Consider the following 20,103-nt stretch of genomic DNA (forward strand, 5'->3'; position numbering starts at 1 on the left):
GATTTGTGGATGACTGCCCACAAATCATATGACTTCACCATACTATAATATAAAACCAGCATATTTATAGTTAAATAGAATGTTTAAACTAAACTATTTTTCTGTTATGTTATAGGTGACCTTCCTGTCTCTTTACAGTGCACAATGTTTTAAACATTAAACATTTTCTAGGGCAATTTTCTAGGTTGAAAATGTGCGCACACCTTTTGACTTAGTCAAATATCTAAATGCTATCATCTTTAGGTTGTGATTAACAGAGGTATTACTATTGAAGTCATGCAAACATCATAAGGGGTACAAAGAGCTGCAATTTTGAGGTCAAAGCTGAAATGTTGAGTGAGAGAAGTTTGATTTTCTTTTCCGAGCTGATATTTATGCCCTTCCTATGTGGTCCAAAAAGATTTTAAAACATAAATAATCATGTTTATTTAAGTTTGACTACTTCCTGTGTGGCTACGTGCCGGTGACGTCTTCACGTCGAACACGCCCTGCTCCCAGTGGAACAGGGAGAGGGAGAAAGATGGCGCCCACACACGTACTGAGATGCTGTCAACGGGGTTTAGCCTGGATCCCTGTGATTTTTATCGCCCTTGTCGTCTGCTGGTCCTACTACGCTTACGTGGTGGAGCTTTGTTTGTGTAAGTAGACGTGTCGCTGCTTTCTGTCGCGTCCCTAAAGGCTTTTCAGACGGACATGTTTTCATTGTAGTGTCCACTCACAAACACACAGCTGCTGCTGCTGCTGTGGCTGCTGCTGCTGCCATCAGGAAGTGAATGGGCTGCAGCTCAACAATGGTGCTGCCTGCCATCCGGCTCCGAACACACAGATACGTGTCTGTTTGTCTGACATCTCGTCGGGTTGTACTGTATTAGGAGGGATATGTTTCGGCGAACGCATAAGGTTTCTCCTGCTGCACTTTAAGACTGCCGGTTTTGTATTTCTTGTTTCCTGCTCGGTTTGAGCGCAGATTGCGTTTTAGTTGTTCTTTTAAATTGAAAGAAGCAATAGTAAAATTTAAGTCTGACTGCTTCCTGTGATGTTTTTTTTTCTTTCTGTTTGTACCTCTTATTTAATCAGGAGTTAACTTTTATGCTGAATATTTTTACTTTGTATTACTCTTAATTTTATGTAAAACTTATATGAGCTAATTCTAGAAAGCCCCACTGAAGCTATGTTTGTACTCTGAAATGAGGCCATGTGATCCCCACCCTGCAGAGTAGAGATGCACCAACAACTTCACAAAGATTGAAATCAGCCAACTTTACCTCAGTTGGTGATCCATCCATCCATCAACTGTCTATACTTGCTTAGCAGGGTTGCCGGGGTGTCTCAGCCTGATGCCTACCTCCAGTAGTCATTGGATGAGAGGCAGTCTATCTCACAGACACACAGGATAAACAGTCATGCACACACATTCACACACAATTTAGAAGAACCAAGTAACCTAATAAGTCATGTTTTGGTGCTGTGGGAGGCAGCTGGAGTACCCAGAGTTAACCCACACAGGATGAACAAGCAAATTCAACGCAAAAATACCCCAACAGGATTCAAATCCAGAACCTTCTTGTTGCAAGGCAACTGAGCTCATTTTTAAGGTGATCATGAATGCAAAAAAGCAATTTAAATAACACTGGTTTTGGGGGTGTAAATTAAGAAAAAAATGTATAAATGTGCTTTATACATCAAAGCACATTTATGCGTGTGCTTTGATGTATAAATGGAGATGTGTTGTAGAAACCAAATCAGAATCTGTAAGTTTGACTTCAAAGGAAATATGTCTTGGCCAAGAAAAAAGTGTATCTCTGCATTAAATTTATAAAATATTAAATTAGCTACTAATTGGATAAAGTTTTCCTTTTTTAAGATCATGACTCTGGCCTAAGAATAACTTTTTGGGGTTTAATTCTTTGTAGTACAGTGAATAGAGATTAAAAAAAAAAACTTTGTTTCTTAAAAAGAACTTAAACATTTCTGGAAGTCCAGGTCAAAGAGCATCACTGGAAATTTCAGTAAATTTCCACTTGGGTTTTCTTGTCCCAGCCTGCATACTACCATGGTTGAGTGAGTTTCCAGACCCCCCGCCCCCCATCCTGAAATGCCATTTGAATATCTTTTTAATCTCCAGTTGTTGTTTTTTTTATGTTATTGTTCAAAAAGAAACTCTTTATTTCTGTTTGATTTAGATTATTTTTCTAACATTTGTGTTTTCTCTGTATCTCTTACAGACACCATTACCATGATGGGAGAGCGGAGTAAGTACCGCAAAAGATGAAAAGTGTTTAATTTGTTGCGAGTGGTATTTCACTGAGCTGAGCCTGTTCGGATTAGTGTCCCTGAGGTCTGCTGTAATGCACTCCGTAGACTTGCTGACACAGAAAAGTTTGCTTGCTTGTCGCCCGGCAGCTCCTCCTTAATCAGCACTACCTATTTGCAGTCTTCTCCCATTAATTATATAACTGTATCCTCATCAGGCCCTGTAGTCTGAGTAGCCGCAGTATTACCGTAACTCATGTTCTGCGTCTGCACACTTACTGGATGGTTTGTGTTACTCTCCCGCTGATCCAATCTCCCCCCCTTCTCCCCGCCTTCCCTGCCTCCAGTTGTCTACCTGATCTTCTTCCACGTCTCTTTCGTCATGTTTGTGTGGTCTTATTGGAAGACCATCTTCACCAAGCCTGCCAACCCTTCCAAAGAGGTACAAGATCCCATAGCGCTCCCTTTCTGTCTGCATGCTTCTTCTGATCCCCTGCCGCGATGAAACCAGCCGGGTGATAAAAGCGTTGTGTCCGCTTCGTTCCAGTTTTGCCTGCCAAAAGCCGAGAAGGAGCGCTACGAGAAGGAGGAGAGGCCCGAGTCCCAGCAGGAGATCCTGTGGAGAGCCGCCTCCACCCTGCCTCTGTACACTCGCACGGGCGCCGGAGGTAAGGCCGCGTCACCCGGCTGGTAATGGGGGGCGGGGGGGATATACTGTCGTTCGTCGTCGCCCAGTCATGACTGAAAGATTGTGCAAATCGCGTTGCAGCGATCCGCTACTGCGACCGCTGTCAAGTCATCAAGCCGGACCGGTGTCACCACTGCTCCGCATGCGACATGTAAGAGAACCGGACTACCTTCAGGAAATTCTGCTCTCCTATCAACTATTTCTTTTTTGTTGTCGTTATTTTTTCTTTTTTGTGTCCATTTGATCATTTGTTTTTTTGTTTTGCTGTAAAGGTGTGTGCTGAAGATGGATCACCACTGTCCTTGGTAAATCTGATCTGCTTCCTGCTCGTACAGTCCCTTAGAAAAGTACCAAGTATAAAATAGTATAAAAACGTTGATAAAGCATTAAGGTTGAGTATTTTCACATGTAAGACACATTTGCTTCACTTCCAGTCAACGATTGGAAAACTCGTGGCCAGACTTTAAGAATGTCATTGATTTTTTTTTTCTCTCTCTCTTTGTCAATTATTGGTCAATTTATCTTTGCTGATTGAATGTTTTTCTCTCCTATAAATAAGAAAATGCTTAATAGGGTCTATTTTTCTTTTGGAGCCCTTTACTGCCTGTAATACTCCAGAATTTCCCACTTCCTTTTTGTAACGTTGAATTTTTGTATAATAAGTTGACTTTTAATTAATTTTGTGTGTGTGTGTGTGTGTGTGTGTGTTCAGGGTGAACAACTGCGTTGGCTTCTCCAACTACAAGTTCTTCATCCTCTTCCTGGCCTACTCACTGGTGTACTGTCTCTTCATTGCCGCCACGGTTCTACAGTATTTCATAAAGTTCTGGACCGTGAGTACTTGATGCTGAGGCGCCGGCTCCGTGTGTGTTTTGAGTGTGTGTGTGTGTGTGTGTGTGTGAGAGTTCAGATGCGGATCTGTTCGGGTCCACTCAAATATTTGTGCATGGCGCTGACTTCTCCTGTGCAATCTCTTTTTTAAATTTTTTATTTTCCCTCCTCTGTCCTCTCTCACCCTTGACCCCGGTTCTCTCCTAGTTTCCTCGTCTGAAGTCGTGGCACACAAACGGGTCATTGTTCTCCGATTTTTCTCTCTCCCCGTTCAGAACCATCAGTCACACCACTAGTCAGCAGCAAACATTCTTGCAGCCGCTGCACTTGCATTTCCTTTCATCTCTTCTCTCTCTCTCTCTCCATTCTCGCCAGTTTATTCTCTTTTTTTGTCAGACTTCTCCTTGCTTTCCCCTTGTTTTCTCCTGTTGTTCCTAACTGGTCTTGTTTCTGTTTATGCTAAAGCTTTGTCGTAGGAAATCGGCAGAGAACTGCCCGAAGGTAACCCAGCCGTCCTCTGCTGCCACGAGTTTTTGCATGCCTTCGTGATACGCATGCAGTGACGCGGTTCTCATCCCACTGTTGCCTGCATTGCCTTATCCCTTCCTCCTTTCTGAAATTACCATCCCTGTAAATTTGTTATTGATCCCCATTTCCGTCTCCTCTCGTCTCTTCCCACAGAACGAGCTGAATAACTCTGCCAAATTCCACGTCCTGTTTCTGTTTTTTGTGGCGGCCATGTTCTGCATCAGTATTCTCTCCCTCTTCAGCTACCATCTGTGGCTCGTAGGGAAGAACAGATCCACAATAGGTAATGCACACACATGCATTCAACATTTTTTTTTGTTTGCTTTTTTTTTTAAAGATACTTATTAACTAAATTTGCAAAAATGCAGTATTAGTTTCCTTTTTTTTAATGGACTTAATGGTTTGTTGACATTTTAATCAGGCTTGCAGGGAACTGTTGCAGTTTAAAAAAAAAGAAAAAGATTCCAGACTTTTTAAAATTCCGCTTTATAAAAATATGAAATATGAAAGCATTCTTACATTTACTTGTCCCATTCAATAATCACCGTGGGGTTTGAGCACTGAGTCGATCAAAAATAAAAAAATGCCTCTAAATTTTTTAGTTCTGGGATATTTTTTTTACTGCTCCCCAATTTATTGAACCACATCAAGTTGAAATTTAGATTTAGTTTCTAACTGATGTAAATTTGTTCAATTGCATAAAGAAAAACATTTCCATCGCTCCATTGTTTCGGGATTCTTTTCAAGAACAAAAAAAAAAAGAAATAAAGAAAATAATGCAGACTATGTTTGTGCTCTCATTTGCATAATTGGAGGGAAAATGTAGATCCCTACCTTAAATTTTAGATTTCCTAAATCTAAAATTTAGGAATTTCAGTCTGGCATATTCCATGACAGAATGAAAGGAGAAAACGGAACAACTTGCTGTGATGTTTTCACATTTGTATTATCTGCTGAAATGATCAGCAGACATGCTTCCAACTTCCTTTGAAATGACTTCTTCCTCTGACTTCAGTTTTAAACACCTTACTTTGAAAGGACATAACAGAAATAAAGACTTTCAAGAAACCTGTAGTTTATTTCCTTTTGTCGGCAGAAGGAGCCGTACGAACAATATCGATCTTACTTCTGAGACAGCCTGTGTGTGTTTTTCCTCCCCTGTTTGACAGGTTATACATGTTGTTCTAGTGTTTTATGACTTTATGGTCTCTCTCTTTGCGTTGCTTCCTCCCTGCAGAGGCATTCAGAGCGCCGGTCTTCAGAACAGGCTCAGATAAGAACGGTTTTTCTCTGGGTTTCCGGAAGAACATCGCTCAGGTCTTTGGCGACCAGAAGCAGTACTGGCTGCTGCCGATCTTCACCAGGTAACAGACTTGCAGTTTTGGAGAAGTAGAAGATAGCTTGAGCTAAGGGTTTGTTGTTGTTTTTTTTTTTGTTGTTTTTTTAGCATATTTATATTTAGGCTCCAGTTCATGCAAAGTTTGTTCCCTTTTAAATTTCATCTGTTAATCTTAAGTTTTTTTTTCCCGTTTTCTCCAGTCAGGGTGACGGTCTGACGTTTCCCACCCGATTGGTCAACGCTGATGCAGAGCAGGCCACTGTCACTCTGCAACCTGATTCCAATAAATGGTGATAATTAATTTTTTTTTTCATATATACATAAGGAAATACTTCATTTTGTCTCTTTCTGTTCGGAAAGCAGGGCTAACAGAACTTCATCTTACAGCGTGCCGGAGGTCTCTGTGAGCCCCCTCAGTGAGTCACAGAACCGCCTTCTGAGCAACGAGCAGCAGGCCAACAACGCCGATGACCACCTGGCCGAAAACTTCCTCAAATCAGGTAAACGAGGGACGCACCAGTCCACCTTTTTTTCCCCCCTTGCGATCCAAATATGAGGTTTAGTACCTTTCTGATACCAAAAAACAGTGCTGAATTGACTTAAAATATTTCTCTTTTTAAACATAAATATACTAAATTACAAAATTGTTTGGTAACTACGCGCCAAGACAGCACACTTAAATACACCAATAGCTCCACAAGCCTGGCCAAATGTGTAAAAACAACACAGCTGTAGTTTGTTCAGTCAGTGGACTGTGGAGTATAATGTTTTTCTACTCCAAACATTGGAGTTTAACAGCCAATGTAAAAATAAATAATAAATACGAAGCTGACAAAAACAATCGGTTGACTGTCTTGGTCAAACTGCAATAAATCATATGGTCAGAAAGTGCAATTAGGCATGGTAAATATAATGTAAAATAAATAAAGCCTCGCATCTCTCAGAGCACAAAGCATAGAATTAGAGAGAATAGATCTGCCCTTATGGGTAGGGCACATTGTAGAAATAATTTTTCAATATGGGAAAATTATTCCCATAATTGGAATAATTTCCAATTATGGGAAATTATTCCCATAATTGGGAATAATTATGGGAATAATTATTCCCATAATAATAATTATTATACATACATTAAAATCAGATTGGTGCATCTCTATATGAAAATGATTGCATTAATCTAGATTTAATTAGACATTTTTGTACCTTACTGTGTCTTCACTTTGACTTCACAGCAGAGAGTGAAACCGTCACCATGGAGAGCGAGTCCTAACCAGGTAAACAAGCTCCACTCAGACCATTTCATTTCAACTCGGTAACATTAATGTTCACATGCTTTTTAATTAATTATTTGAAGCATTGTGTCTTCAGGCTGGAACGATAAGTTTGAATATATTGTGACATTTCTTGACGATGCAAGGTTTTGATTTGTTTTGTAACAAATACGGATCAGTGCTTGTTAATTTGTTCCTTTTCTTCTGGACCACAGGAGAAACACATGTCATCTAATGCTATGCCTTAAAAAAAACAACAACAAAAAAAAAACAAAACAGTCTTGTTCATCACCATGGCAACAGTCCCCATAAGTGGATTCCTCACGGACACATTCAGAGAAGCTTTTTGGAAACGCAGTCCACTGGCACAGGGCACCACACTATATTGCTTTAATAGCCTTGGCATTTTTGCATGCAGTGTTGGACGGACATCTCTTAAACACGGGTTCTCCATCACCGCACTCGGCTCGGACGCATTTCTCTCAGTTTGATTTCGCAAGTGTAAGAAGATTCACAGGACTGTGTTTTTTTTTTTTTTTATATAATTATTATTTTTGTGCCAAAAACCTCCACGATGCACCTGATCTCAGACGCTCCGAGCGCGCTGTAAAATTGTTCAGCTTTTTTTCTTTTTTTTTAAACCAACCCATACAATGGAGATGGATCTTTGCTTACCCATTCTGTGCATCTCATCTTTTTTTTTTTTATTTATAAAGCTGGAGTGATTACTATGATTACTATTATGATTATTTTGCACCTTTTTGAGATGGATGTTTCTGCCACCAAAAACCTGGACCGTTGCAGAGGACTCTACCCCACGGTTCAGTGGACTGTGCCTGTCCTCGGCATCAAAGACTGGATCCAGACTTTATGTGGCGAGATATTTGAGCACAAGATGGCGCATTTGCACTTTGTTGATATTAATTGTCCAACAAAACAGCATTCTGTTTTCCTTTTCTTCTTACTTCAACATATCCAAACGATATCAGTGGTGTGACAGATGTTGTTTATGTTTATATGTGTTACAGCTAAAGTCACAGTCATCAAAAACTGACTGAAAGGATTAGCTCAAAGTGTCTTTGTGGCTAGATGGTGTTGAATTATGCTGCTTTAAAAGAATGAGACAGTCGAACCTGGAAGGTGTTTTACCTAGTCCACTCTGGCTTTTTTTTTTTCCTCTCACTGTCTGGTGGTTGATTTCCACAGCTCACAGCTTCAACCTTTACCAAGACACCTGCTGCCAAATAAGGGCTGACATGTCAGGAGCTCTGACATCTGAACCTGAAGTGTTTACAGCATCTTAGCTTTATCCTAACCTCACAGGCCAGTGTCACCACATCCCGAAACGAAATGGATGCAGCAGTTTCTGTGATACATTTTTATTTTATTTTTTTAATGCGTTTTATATTTCTCTGAAACTTGTTGCTTTACCAGTTTCAGACAGTAGGTGGAGAGAATGTGCTTATTTTCTGTGCACCAAGCCAGATACAGTTGAAACCAGATGTTCACGTACTTACAAAAGACACAACCTTATTCTTTGCGCCTTTTCTGATTGTAAATCACACAGAACATTTCCCGTTTTAGTTCAGTTAAGGTCACCGCAAACAGGTTAACGAGGAACAGTTTGTGAATTTTGGAAAACTCTCGTAAAATTGTTTTTTAAGCTGTCTGAATTGGGTTAAACGTTCTGGGTGTCTTTCCATAAACCGCTTTGTGGTGGTAGAATTAGGGTCATTGTTCAAATGGGAGACCTGTTTTTGCCTGGGCTTTAACTTCCTGGCAGATGTCTTCAGATGCTGTTTCAGTGTAGTCCCTTTAATTGGAGGGGGCCATCTGTGTTGTGAATCACACCAGTTCGCATTAAAACAGCCACATGGTACCGTCCTCCCCGTACTTCAGTTTGGGATGGTGTGCTACGGCTAACAAGCTTTACCTTTCATTCCTCTTTGATGGTAGTGATGGACAGGTATTCTCTGACTGTGATGTTAGTTTTGGAGTAGTTGTTTCATTTTCGCCGAGCGATGTCAGCAGATTTTTCCCCAAATTCCTCGAAGGTAGAGCTGGGTAATGAATCGATAACAATATATATCGCAACGGACACACGATCGATATCAACAGAAAATACATCAAATGGAACGATCAGTAATTTCAGTGAGCTCAAATCCAGAACCGCACAGCATTCTGGGAGGCGTAGGCAGAGGGAAGGCGTTTGTCGCTCAACTGCTGACGGCTAGCTTAGCTAGATGGGTGGTATTAACTAACTTACCCACTGTTTGGTTACCTAGCAACGACCTCGTTGAGTAAGTTTTGTTTCTAAGCAGTTATGAAGCACGGTGGCAAAACGAAGAAAAAAAAAACCGGAGTGAAAGGGGAAAATGAGTACAAAAGCTTGATGGTGGATAAAACATGTAAGGTCACGGCAGCAATTTGGCAGTATTTTATATATTTAAAATTAAAAACTAATCGATGATTATCGATGTTGACTGTTATGAAATGTTTATGTTGTGATACTTTTTTCAATCATGTTATCGAGCCCTACTTGAAGGCATCATAATTCAATTCAAAAAAACTTTATTGATCCCAAAAGGAGATTAAATCTAATAATCTAATTGGATGTCATTTTTGACTTTGAAGACGATGGTAGAGTTCTTTAAAACCTTATCTCTAATTATTCTTGCATTTTGCAAAAGAAAAAAATGTCTTTAATATTAGACTGCGAAGGCAAGAAATGTGCCTTTTTAACTGTATCTGGTTTCAAATGTAAAAGTCTGTTCTGAGGTCAATTTTCTTTTTTTCTTACTGCAGTTTTATTTTATTTTATTTTTTTGCCTCGGTTTTCATGTATTTCGTCAGTGTTAGCTCATTGCGGATCGCTTTACTGTGACAAACCATCCAGATATGTTCTGAAAGCGAATCGGACCCCTCTGATCAGAAGCTCGGATTATTGTGCCCGTTTTCAGAACTGCTGAAGGACCCTGAGCTTGTTCGAGACTCTTGCTGTAATCGGTCTTGTTTCAAAATGTCGAACACGGGTTTCCCCGAATCCCGGGGTCGGGCCCGGGATCTGTAGAAACTGTCGCTGGATGAGCCCCTCCGCAGAACAGATCCCACCAAACTCTCTCTGGTCGTGATGTTTACAAGCCTGTTCGTGTTGAGCTCGGTGCGGTGAAACGTCGTGAGATTTCTTCGGAAATCGTAACTTTAGAGTTGTGTCTTTCTGGGTGTGCTTATGATTATTATTATTATTATTTGTATGCTTTCCAAACCAGCGATTGAGGGGTTTTGTTACTGCACTATCACACTGTGGTTAGATCTCAAAAGTACTACTGTAAGGGATCGCTGTCCAAGCCAAGGTTCTGTCCTGATTATGTATAGATTGTGATTTAACATTTGGTGTAAGAAAATGGTTTCAGAATGTTCTTGTGTCACACGTAAGGAACTCACATCGGACCTGCCGTCTTGTTTTACCGTTGCCTGTATCCTCTGCCCGGCTGTTTGGCGCCCCCAAGCAGAGTGTGTGTGTGTGTGTGTGTGTGTGTGTGTGTGTGTGTGTGTTTTGTAATGCTTCATTTTAGTGTCTTTTTGTAATATTCTTGTATTGGGAGGAATGCTTCTGTGCAACAAAGAGATTCTGGACTCTGGCTCAAAGCATGGCACCTAACTTCTGTAAAACGGGGGGTGGGAGGGAGTTTTACTATAATACTGGGAGGGGGGAAAGGGTTGGTGTGAAATTGTCAATTTTTTTCTGAAATTTTTGCAAGTCATGTTTTCAACGAGCTTTACTCTTGTCTGTATAAACTGATTAAATGAAGCCATAAAAACTCCTGTGAAAACGGAAGAAGGATCTGATGACTTTGGTTATCTTTTATACATTGATACCATGCTACGTCTGTCTCCACGGTTCAGGTTGTAGCCTATCATGACTGCTAATATCTTTTTATGTTCTATTTTAAAGTGTGTGTATAATATAAGCAAACAAAAAAAAATGACTATATATATTTTTCTTGTCTCATTAATTTCATTGTTCCTACTTATGAGTACATGCCTCTTAATTAACTGGGAAAATAACAATAAATGTCTTTTTAAAAAAAGAAAAAAAAAAGCTTGTGTTTAGTTTTCCATCAGAGTAATTGGATATTATCATGAGCCAAAGCAATTATGTCATCTTTCAAATTAATTTTTGTTTGCAGTTTACTCCACTTGCACACATAAACACACATAAGCAGGTCAGACCTGGGTAAAGTCAACATACAAGTAGAGCCTAATACATTAGAACAACATTAAAGTTGATTTGTTTTAGTAATTGCATTTAGAAGTAAACCCCACAGAGAGTCAAATATCCAGTGTTTATTTGTTCACTTAACTAATATGGCTTGAATCTAATTAATTCGAAATGAATTTTCTTAAAATGTCACATAAGATCAAATTTAAAAAAAAGTTTTAATATAGAAATGTCACAGTTGTGGGGAAGACTCCTGACTTGTTTGTTTGTCCAGCGAACGCTCATCGACACGCTTTCACGAGAGGAAGTAAGCCACGGTGGATAAAACACACACGTGTAACAGTGATAACGGCCATCCTTGACGAGATTGTGAAGCCGAACCCATTCAAACGTTTGGGGACGTTCACAAGGTGTGGACTTCAGATCGATGCTTGAAGAGCCACACGGTAAATTAATTTGGTAACACTTTATTTGAAGGGGGTTGAATAAGACTGTCATGACACTGTCATTAACATGACATAACACCTGTCATGAACATGAATAAGCCTTCATGAATATTTATGACTGTTGTCATAAAGCGTCATTCGGTAAATTATGACACTTTTAATGCAAAGTTGACATTATTCAAAATGTGTTTGTTATGACAACTTGACATTAACCAGGAAATCATTACTGTTTAAACTTTACCTTTAATAACATAAAGTTACGTAATTTTTAAAGTGCAATCAGTAATACTTTTATAACAAATTTATATCAGTAATGATTTCTTGGTTAATGTCAAGTTGTCATAACAAACACATTTTGAATAATGTCAACTTTGCATTAAAAGTGTCATAATTTACCGAATGACGCTTTATGACAACAGTCATAAATATTCATGAAGGCTTATTCATGTTCATGACAGGTGTTATGTCATGTTAATGACAGTGTCATGTCAGTCTTATTCAACCCCCTTCAAATAAAGTGTTACCATTCATTTTAGGAGGAGTTTTACTTGAGAAATGTTTTTATAAAGTGTCGTTACTCTAGAGTAAAAATTTCTGGATACTCTACCCAATGTAAGTAACTTCACCGAATGAAGAAAAAAAAATAAAAATATGCATGAGATGCAGCTCGAGTTAAAATAGACTTTTTGTTTGCACACATGCTTTATTATTCTGGCATTTTCTACCTGCTGTGGCCCTTGAAATACTTGACCGTATTCTAATATGATCAATATAAGCATTATGGGTTGTAAGTAATAGCTTTATAGGGTTTTTGTTTTGCTTTTTATGGAGAAAAAAATTAGTTGGACAAGTGTTTTTTATTATTTGTATTTATTGCATTTTAATCTTTAAATTACCTGAATTTTTACGTAAATAAACATTGTTTCTGTCTGACATTTTAAGATATTTAATCAAATAATCTGATCAGATACTCAGCACTTGTATGTGTATATGATACGTTGGGTGTGTAGTATGTTTAGACAGTATAAATGGGGTTGAATGTTTCTGTTTCATGGTATTCTAATGGGTTTTTTGTTGAGACGTTCCATTGTGTGATGTTTCCTGAACAGGTCGTTGCTGAAAATGAGGATTTGTTCCCAATCAACTTACTTGACAAAACAAAATAAAAATACTTAAGAAGCGTTTTTTTTTTTCATTTTTTTTTTTTCAAAAATGCTTTTTTACTCTTGAGTATTTCCTTCCATCGTTGCATTTTACTTGAGTAGTGTGACTCATAACTCAGTACGAGTTTTGGATAATCTACCCACTTTTGAATACATATTCAAACTTAAACATATTATGTTTAAGTTTGTTTTAAATTATTGTTCTTGCATATTTTTTTACATTTTGGTTGTCTTTAACTCCAAGTCATAACCCAAACAACATATTGCATATTTGGTATCGTCACAATGTAGCTCTAATATAGCTAGAGAGACGCCCAAACAGCAGCTGGATCCTTTTCAGATCGTCATCGGCTCAGATATCTGATGAGCAATGAGACACTCCCTTACATAAACATTCCACAAAATACATTTTGAAAGCAAATGCTTTCTTCTTTCGTTGCTGTTTTTAAATATATGTTTATTACTTTTCCAGATTTTTAAATGGAGATACACGGAAAGATAAAACCCACATTATGTATGCAGAGAAATAAACAAGCAAAAAGGAACCTCATGAACCCTAAAAGTCCCAAGCAGACGGGTGAAGAGTTGAGATTTTATCCACAGTAAAGCAGCAATAAAATGTCCCCTTAATTAACTTCAATATAGTTATTTCATGCCATTTTTTTTAAAGCAGTCAATTACATATAGGCTTCTTGTATATCACAAAAATACATGAAGTTAAGTGCAATCATGTATGTTCACCATTACATGTCAAAACAAGTAATAATAAGTAAAATATCTATTTATTGTAATAATGCAATCTTAGTTGTGAGACTTGCATTAGCCGTACACCTAAAATCAGAATAATCAACAGAAATAAAGGCTTCTAAATTTTCATACAACACAGATTGGAAAAAAAATACTAAAGGAAAAATTTTCCAATGGACAAAAAAATTTGGTTTTTGGAAATAAAAAAAATTGACTACCCAAAAAGAAAAACTTGAATAGGAAACATCAATTAAAAAAAAAAAACAACAACAACAAAAAAAAAGTATTCAAGAGGTTGAAGTCTGATTCATGGCGTGTGTGGACAGTTGTGTCGTTTATATGTAACTAGTTCCAACAGGCCCAGTGGATAAAAGCAATGGGTGGAGGACATGATGTCTGTGGTGATCAAATGCTTATTTCATGCAATACAATGATAATTAGTTACATAAAAATTGCACAGTGTTGTTTTCTGGTTTTTATTTTATTATATTTCTTTTTAGATATACTTAAAATGAAAATGACAGACCTCTCCAGACTTACAAGGGTAAGTCGGAAAATAAGCAGTGCATTAAATACTTATTTTCCCCCCCAAGACTAAATCAGACCCCAAATTAAAATAATTATTTTATTAATATGTATTTTAATGTGTTTTTAATATGTATTTTTGTCTGAATAAGTCATACTTTATATTAAAAAAAAAATAAAAAATGAATAAAACCCATTCATGTCATAATATTAAGACTACTGGGAGACGCAATGTGTAGTGTTAAATTGCATAAAACTTTGCCTTTGACATCTCCTCCTTTTTTTTTTGTTTTACACCAATATATGTTAGTAGGGACGGTTTGGCGCACTGTGACTGGATTAAACAAATAGTGACGATTAGATGTAACTTACAGCTTTTTCAGTTTTCCAGCAAACGCAAGAACACAAACCTTTTACGAGGTAGATCTCACATTTGGCTGAAAAACATGAAGGCATCGTAGAAGAAGCGATGCTACATTTTAGTTAAGGAAATGCCATCTTACTCATATAAGAGCATATGTGTGGTGTTGAACCCACGGTTTTGTTTTGGTTTTTTCCCCTGAAAGCAGTGGGTTTCCTACATGCACCCTGCAGTGTGCAGCACGAGATTAGATCATCAGCATCAGATTAGCTCCACACAGGATGCGACAATAAAAGTGTGGTGCCAAAAGCACACCAAAAACAAGAGTCAGGCATGAAACCAGACAAGAAGTTAAATTAAAGGCTCAGCCGCATAAATGACATCTTGACAAACGACTTGGATGAATCAAATGTGCTGTAATTATCCCACATTACACTCAATGCGTCCATCGCGATGTTGTAAGTGGGGGAAGAGAGATTTGCATCTGATGTAGTAACGGCAGAGCGATTTGGTGGGCAGCCTTGTTCTGTCAGCAGATGACACTGATTAGGAACAGTAAACACAGCTTTGGTTCAAACTCAGCTAGCATTCTGTGCACTCAAAATCCTGAACCCAGTTGATCATTGACCCCGGTTATCTGTGTGGCACCCCGGCCCTTGACACCCGCCGTAGACAGACATCCCCGCTGACCGCCCCTTCCTACTAACGTGTCACCCCCACCCGTTCTTTTGATCCAGTTGTATGTGCCTTTACTAGAAGTTGCCGCAACTGAAACTTACAAGCAAATCAGGACAGGACGTTGAACTGATTCATCTGCTCTGCAGAGCTGCTTTTGTGAAAGTGCCAAACTCCAGCATGTGGTCTCTGCAGAGACACGACTGCGGCCCAGCTCCTGTTGTACTGATGGAGCCAAAACAAAAGGCCTAAACTGTGTTGTGTTAAAGAACGAGAAACAAAGTAAATCTAAGCGCTTCCTGTGTTTTGGCATCAAACTGCTCCTGTTTGCTTCTCAATGTCATGAACTCTGGGTCAGTTTTAAAGTTGGATCATAAACTCATTTGCTTAAGAAAAAGCAAAAAAAAAACACAAAAAAAAAAACATTAAAAAAACAGCCTAAACCCAAAGTGGCCACAGTGTATTGACATGAGACACAGATTAACAGAATAACTATTTGTGATACTGAAACGTAATCTCAAGCTTTTGCAAACATACCAACTACTGGCAGGACTCCAGAAATCCATGCCTTTCTTTTTGGAGCTTTGCTGCTGACTTTGCTTCCCGACAAACTGCAGATAAATATCTGGCATCCAGATGTAAATTTAGCTTTGAGCAAGTCCCGGCAGTATTAGATTTGTCTCAGCGCACAGCCTCTGACAGGGGAACTTTTCAGAATTGCAAATATAGCCCACCAGCGTCAGCTTTGTTGGACAGGATTCTTGGAATACTTGTTTTCTGAATAGCTCCTCATTCAGGCCAGTTAGAACAGATTATTTTAAATCAATCACAAATACTGGATTATCAAGGTGTGCACCAAGTCGAGCTGTTCTGACTTGAATAAGTGAATCAATGGTCGTGTAAGATCCAACATTTTGTAGGTAGTTCACACTCTGCACTTTGTAATGCAGTGTTGTGAAAGCCTTGTCCTTCGTTAGATTGAATGCTTTGTAGAAGAGGAGCATTAGGTCACATGCTGTGATTCGTCCACACTTGTCTGTTTTTGTGCCTGCTGGGTATGTCCCTGGGATGAGCCGGCATGCACAAGGATAATGGAAGTTTTCTTGAACGAGCATGCAGGCTTGAAAAAGAGATTTTAAACATGGGGGTGGAGGGGACCGAGGACGGGTTCTGTTCATGAGGATGGAAGATTTTAAAAGTTCCCGTTGAAGATATACAGTTCAGTCAAAAGCGTTCAGTGAACTTTAACTTGCTTGCACTTTTGCAACGTTCAATTGGATTTCATGCGATAGGCCAACTCAAAGTGGATTTTGTTTTCAACCCCGTGACCTGTGGTACTCCTAAATATAATCCAGCGCGAACAATTCCCCTCCCTCGTAAGCCAAACACGTCGGCAGCAGAATCCACCTGTGCGCGTTTTAATCTCGGTGACGGCCAATGCCATCACGAGGACCGTGGGACACGGCAGCCAGGTAGAAAGTCTAAAACCGAGTTAAATGTGTAACGTGACAAAATGTGAAACAGTCTGAGGGATGTGCAAACCTTTGCAAGGCACTGCAACATGTATGTCTTTGGACTTACAGGACGAAACCAGAGCACCAGGGGAAAACCCGTGAATGCATGCATAGAGGTGGCAGAGTCATCCTGTGGGTTGTTTTTTTTCTTTTTTTAGCAGACATGTAGAATCCGGTCTGTGTCGACCCCACTTCGTCATCTTGCCACCCAGCACCAACACTGCTTCCACCAGTACACCAAACATGCTTGGTGTACTGGGAAAAGCTGGTATGGACATGTCCCGGGATATTTGCAGCCAAAGGGGGTTCAACAAAGTCTCGGTGAGCTGCATGCGAATGCCTGCCTGCCACACCTTTCAGATTTTCAAAACCACGCCTAATTTTTCTACACTCCATGACTTTGTTCTGCTTTGTTGGCCTTTCATGCGACTAATAAAGGCGCTGAGAAATTTGTGAGGAAAACGATTCATAAAAAGCTGAGAGTACAAAAGGGAGGAAAAAATTGCAGCAAAACCTCACATGGCAATGGCCCCTGCACACGTTGCCATGGGAGCAGGGGAGCATGTGACGTCCCATTTGTCCACATGCTCAAAACATTCATTTTCCAACAATGCTCACCAAAATTAAACTAGACCTCGTCCAATTTGTGTTGTTATCAGGACAGCTGAAGTTTTCTAGTTTCTTAGTATTTCAAGGAAACAATGTGAGACATGTTTGAGAAGAAATGCTTTGGGGATTTTTTATTTGATTTTATTTTTCCTGTTTTTTTGTTTGTTTTTTTTTGTCTTTTTGACAGTAACCAAAACAAAAAAAACAAACCAAAAAAAAAATCGTTTATTTTACAGTAAATGACAAGGCAAATCACGTCAGCCCCATGACGGCGTAAATGGGGGCGGGGCGGGACCACCGACTGCCGTTAAGTGTCTCTGAACGGGTTGCAGAGGGAGGCAGAATCATCTCTGGGCGNATAAAATCAATTATACACCCTGACCAAACAGGCTTTGTCAAGGGCAGAACCTCCACTGATAGCCTAAGGCGATTACTACATCTTATTTGGAAGGCCCAACAGTTAAGTGTTCCAGTAGCGGCCCTGTCATTGGACGCGGAAAAGGCGTTTGACAGAATTAGCTGGAATTATCTCTACTACACACTCACAAAATTTGGGTTTAGACAATCTTTTCTAGAAATAATAAAAATGATATACTCGGATTCAAAAGCAACGGTAACAACCAACGGATTGAGATCAACTCAATTCTTAATTGAACGCGGGACCAAACAGGGAGACCCCTTGTCACCCCTGCTCTTTATTATTGCACTCGAACCGTTAGCCCAAGCCATTAGACAAAATGAAACAATAAAAGGTATAACAATGGGTGGACTAGACAACAAAATGTTGATTTTTGCAGACGATGTACTGCTTCTACTGTCGAACCCTGAAGAATCTCTACCTCCTTAACTTGATTTGATCAATAATTACTCTGAACTATCTGGATACAAGATCAACTGGTCTAAATGTGAAGTAATGCCTCTATCAAAGTTTTGTTATAAAAGCCACATACAAAAGTGGAATTTTCAGTGGGTACCAAAAAAACTTAAGTACCTAGGCGTACTGCTGAACCCAGGCCTAGAAAATATTATTCTAGATAACTTTGAACCGGTCATAAATAAGATAAACTTGCTTTTAAAAGGGTGGGACAAACTGCAAATATCGTTGTGGGGTAGAGTTCAGGCCATTAAAATGATCATTACACCAAAATTAAATTATCTTTTTGCTTTACTCCCGCTCAAAATACAGTATTCTATATTTAAGACCTTGGACAAAATGATAAACAACTTTATTTGGGAGGGGGAAAAGCCTAAAATGTCTGCCCATAAAACTCCAATCTAAAATCGAACATGGAGGATTACGACTACCTAATATGCAACTTTATCAGGAAGCTTTTTTAAGTGCACAAATAACATCACTTATGTTAAAGAACCATGAGAGTCCTATCTGGGTAAACTTGGAAGGTGAAATAACTGCTCCATTCAAACCTTTTGATTATCTATCACAGCATTCAAAAGATGGAGTTAAATCCAATCCAATTATGATCCACACTAAAAACGTTTGGCAGCATTTACATAAAAAAGTAAATGCTTGTCCCTTCATTCAAGGAAATGCCTCAGTGTGGAATAACCCCAAAATAAAAATAGAGGGGAAAACAATTTTTTGGAGGAGCTGGCATACAAAAGGGATTGATAGTATCAACTGCTTCTTCCAAAATGGTGACCTTACTGTCATTTCAACAACTTCAAGAATTATACAATCTACACCATAAAGATTTTTGGAAGCTCCTACAAATAAGGGACTGCCTCACAAAATTAAAGAAACTGGAGGGAAATATACCCATGGAATCACCAATATACAATATGTTAAATAAACCGAAAAACTTCCCAAGACGAGTAAGTCACATTTATAACTTCCTGATTGAGAAAAATTGCAACATTAATACAGGACTTAAGAAAGTATGGGAATCAGAACTAAACAAAAAGTTCACAGAGGAGCAGTGGGGTACAATTGTCAAACAAATGTTGAAACTCATGAGAGATGCGCGCTCCAAATTGATACAGTTCAAAATTCTGAATCGTTTGTATTGGACACCAGTCAAACTATTTAGAGCTAAGATAAGTAACTCTGATATTTGCTGGCGATGTAAACAAACTCCAGGAAACTTACTTCATATGTTCATCACGTGCCCGATTCTAACTTCTTATTGGCAGAAGGTTATGGGAAAAATCAACAGCATCCTTAATTCAAACTTTCTTCTGACACCAACTTTGGGACTCCTTCATTATTTAGACTACAAGGTTCAAATACAAACTGAAAAAACACAATGGTTAAAAATAGCACTCACCACAGCAAGACGAGTCATATTAAGACACTGGAAAGGCCAAAGTATCCCTACCTATACAGAACGGCATACAGCACTTTCAGAGACCGCCTCTTACGAAAGACTCATTCACAAAATAAATGGCCAGTTTGAGGCATATCAGAGTATATGGGAATCATTCTTAAAACTAGCGAGGAGAGATTCAAATAACAGGGGTCCAAAATAAATAGATACAATGTGTGTGTACATATTTTTTTTTTCCCTTTGCTTGGGCTAACTAACTGGTTGAGAGGGGGAGTATGGGAGGATTGGGAGGGGTTTAGGGGAGAAAATGTTAAAAGCTAAGTCCTTCTCTGTATAATTACCTAATGTTGTATTCTTTACAGTGCTGATATTGTTAATATTGATATCACTGTACGTTTCATTGTTGAAGGATTTAATAAACATTGAAAAAAAAAAAGCGTTCAGTGAACTTTAACTTGCTTGCACTTTTGCAACGTTCAATTGGATTTCATGCGATAGGCCAACACAAAGTGGATTTTGTTTTCAATGCCGTGACCTGTGGTACTCCTAAATATAATCCAGCGCAAACAATTCCCCTCCCTTGTACGCCAAACATGTCGGCAGCAGAATCCACCTGTGCGCGTTTTAATCTCGGTGACGCCCACTG

General features: G+C 39.0%; 1 protein-coding gene across 5 annotated transcripts; it reads left to right on the forward strand.

The window, feature by feature from the left end:
• Window positions 1-477: 477 nt before the first annotated feature.
• Window positions 478-10,737, forward strand: zdhhc20b (zDHHC palmitoyltransferase 20b). 5 transcript variants are annotated; one of them, XM_007547838.2, is made up of 14 exons: window positions 478-638; window positions 2,226-2,252; window positions 2,601-2,695; window positions 2,801-2,921; window positions 3,023-3,092; window positions 3,214-3,246; window positions 3,654-3,774; window positions 4,238-4,273; window positions 4,454-4,583; window positions 5,538-5,664; window positions 5,840-5,929; window positions 6,003-6,139; window positions 6,875-6,913; window positions 7,126-10,737. In XM_007547838.2, the coding sequence occupies exons 1-13, from the start codon at window positions 521-523 to the stop codon at window positions 6,907-6,909; spliced, it is 1,140 nt and encodes a 379-aa protein (XP_007547900.1). In that variant the 5' UTR covers window positions 478-520; the 3' UTR covers window positions 6,910-6,913; window positions 7,126-10,737. The 5 variants fall into 5 exon arrangements, with proteins under 5 accessions (XP_007547900.1, XP_007547899.1, XP_007547902.1 ...); XM_007547837.2 differs by having other exon boundaries at window positions 479-638; window positions 6,872-6,913; window positions 7,126-10,731; XM_007547839.2 differs by having other exon boundaries at window positions 481-638; window positions 6,027-6,139; window positions 6,872-6,913; window positions 7,126-10,731.
• Window positions 10,738-20,103: the final 9,366 nt, after the last annotated feature.

Source organism: Poecilia formosa, unplaced genomic scaffold (genome assembly GCF_000485575.1).
Source record: "Poecilia formosa unplaced genomic scaffold, Poecilia_formosa-5.1.2 Scaffold22, whole genome shotgun sequence".
Classification (NCBI taxonomy): domain Eukaryota; kingdom Metazoa; phylum Chordata; class Actinopteri; order Cyprinodontiformes; family Poeciliidae; genus Poecilia; species Poecilia formosa.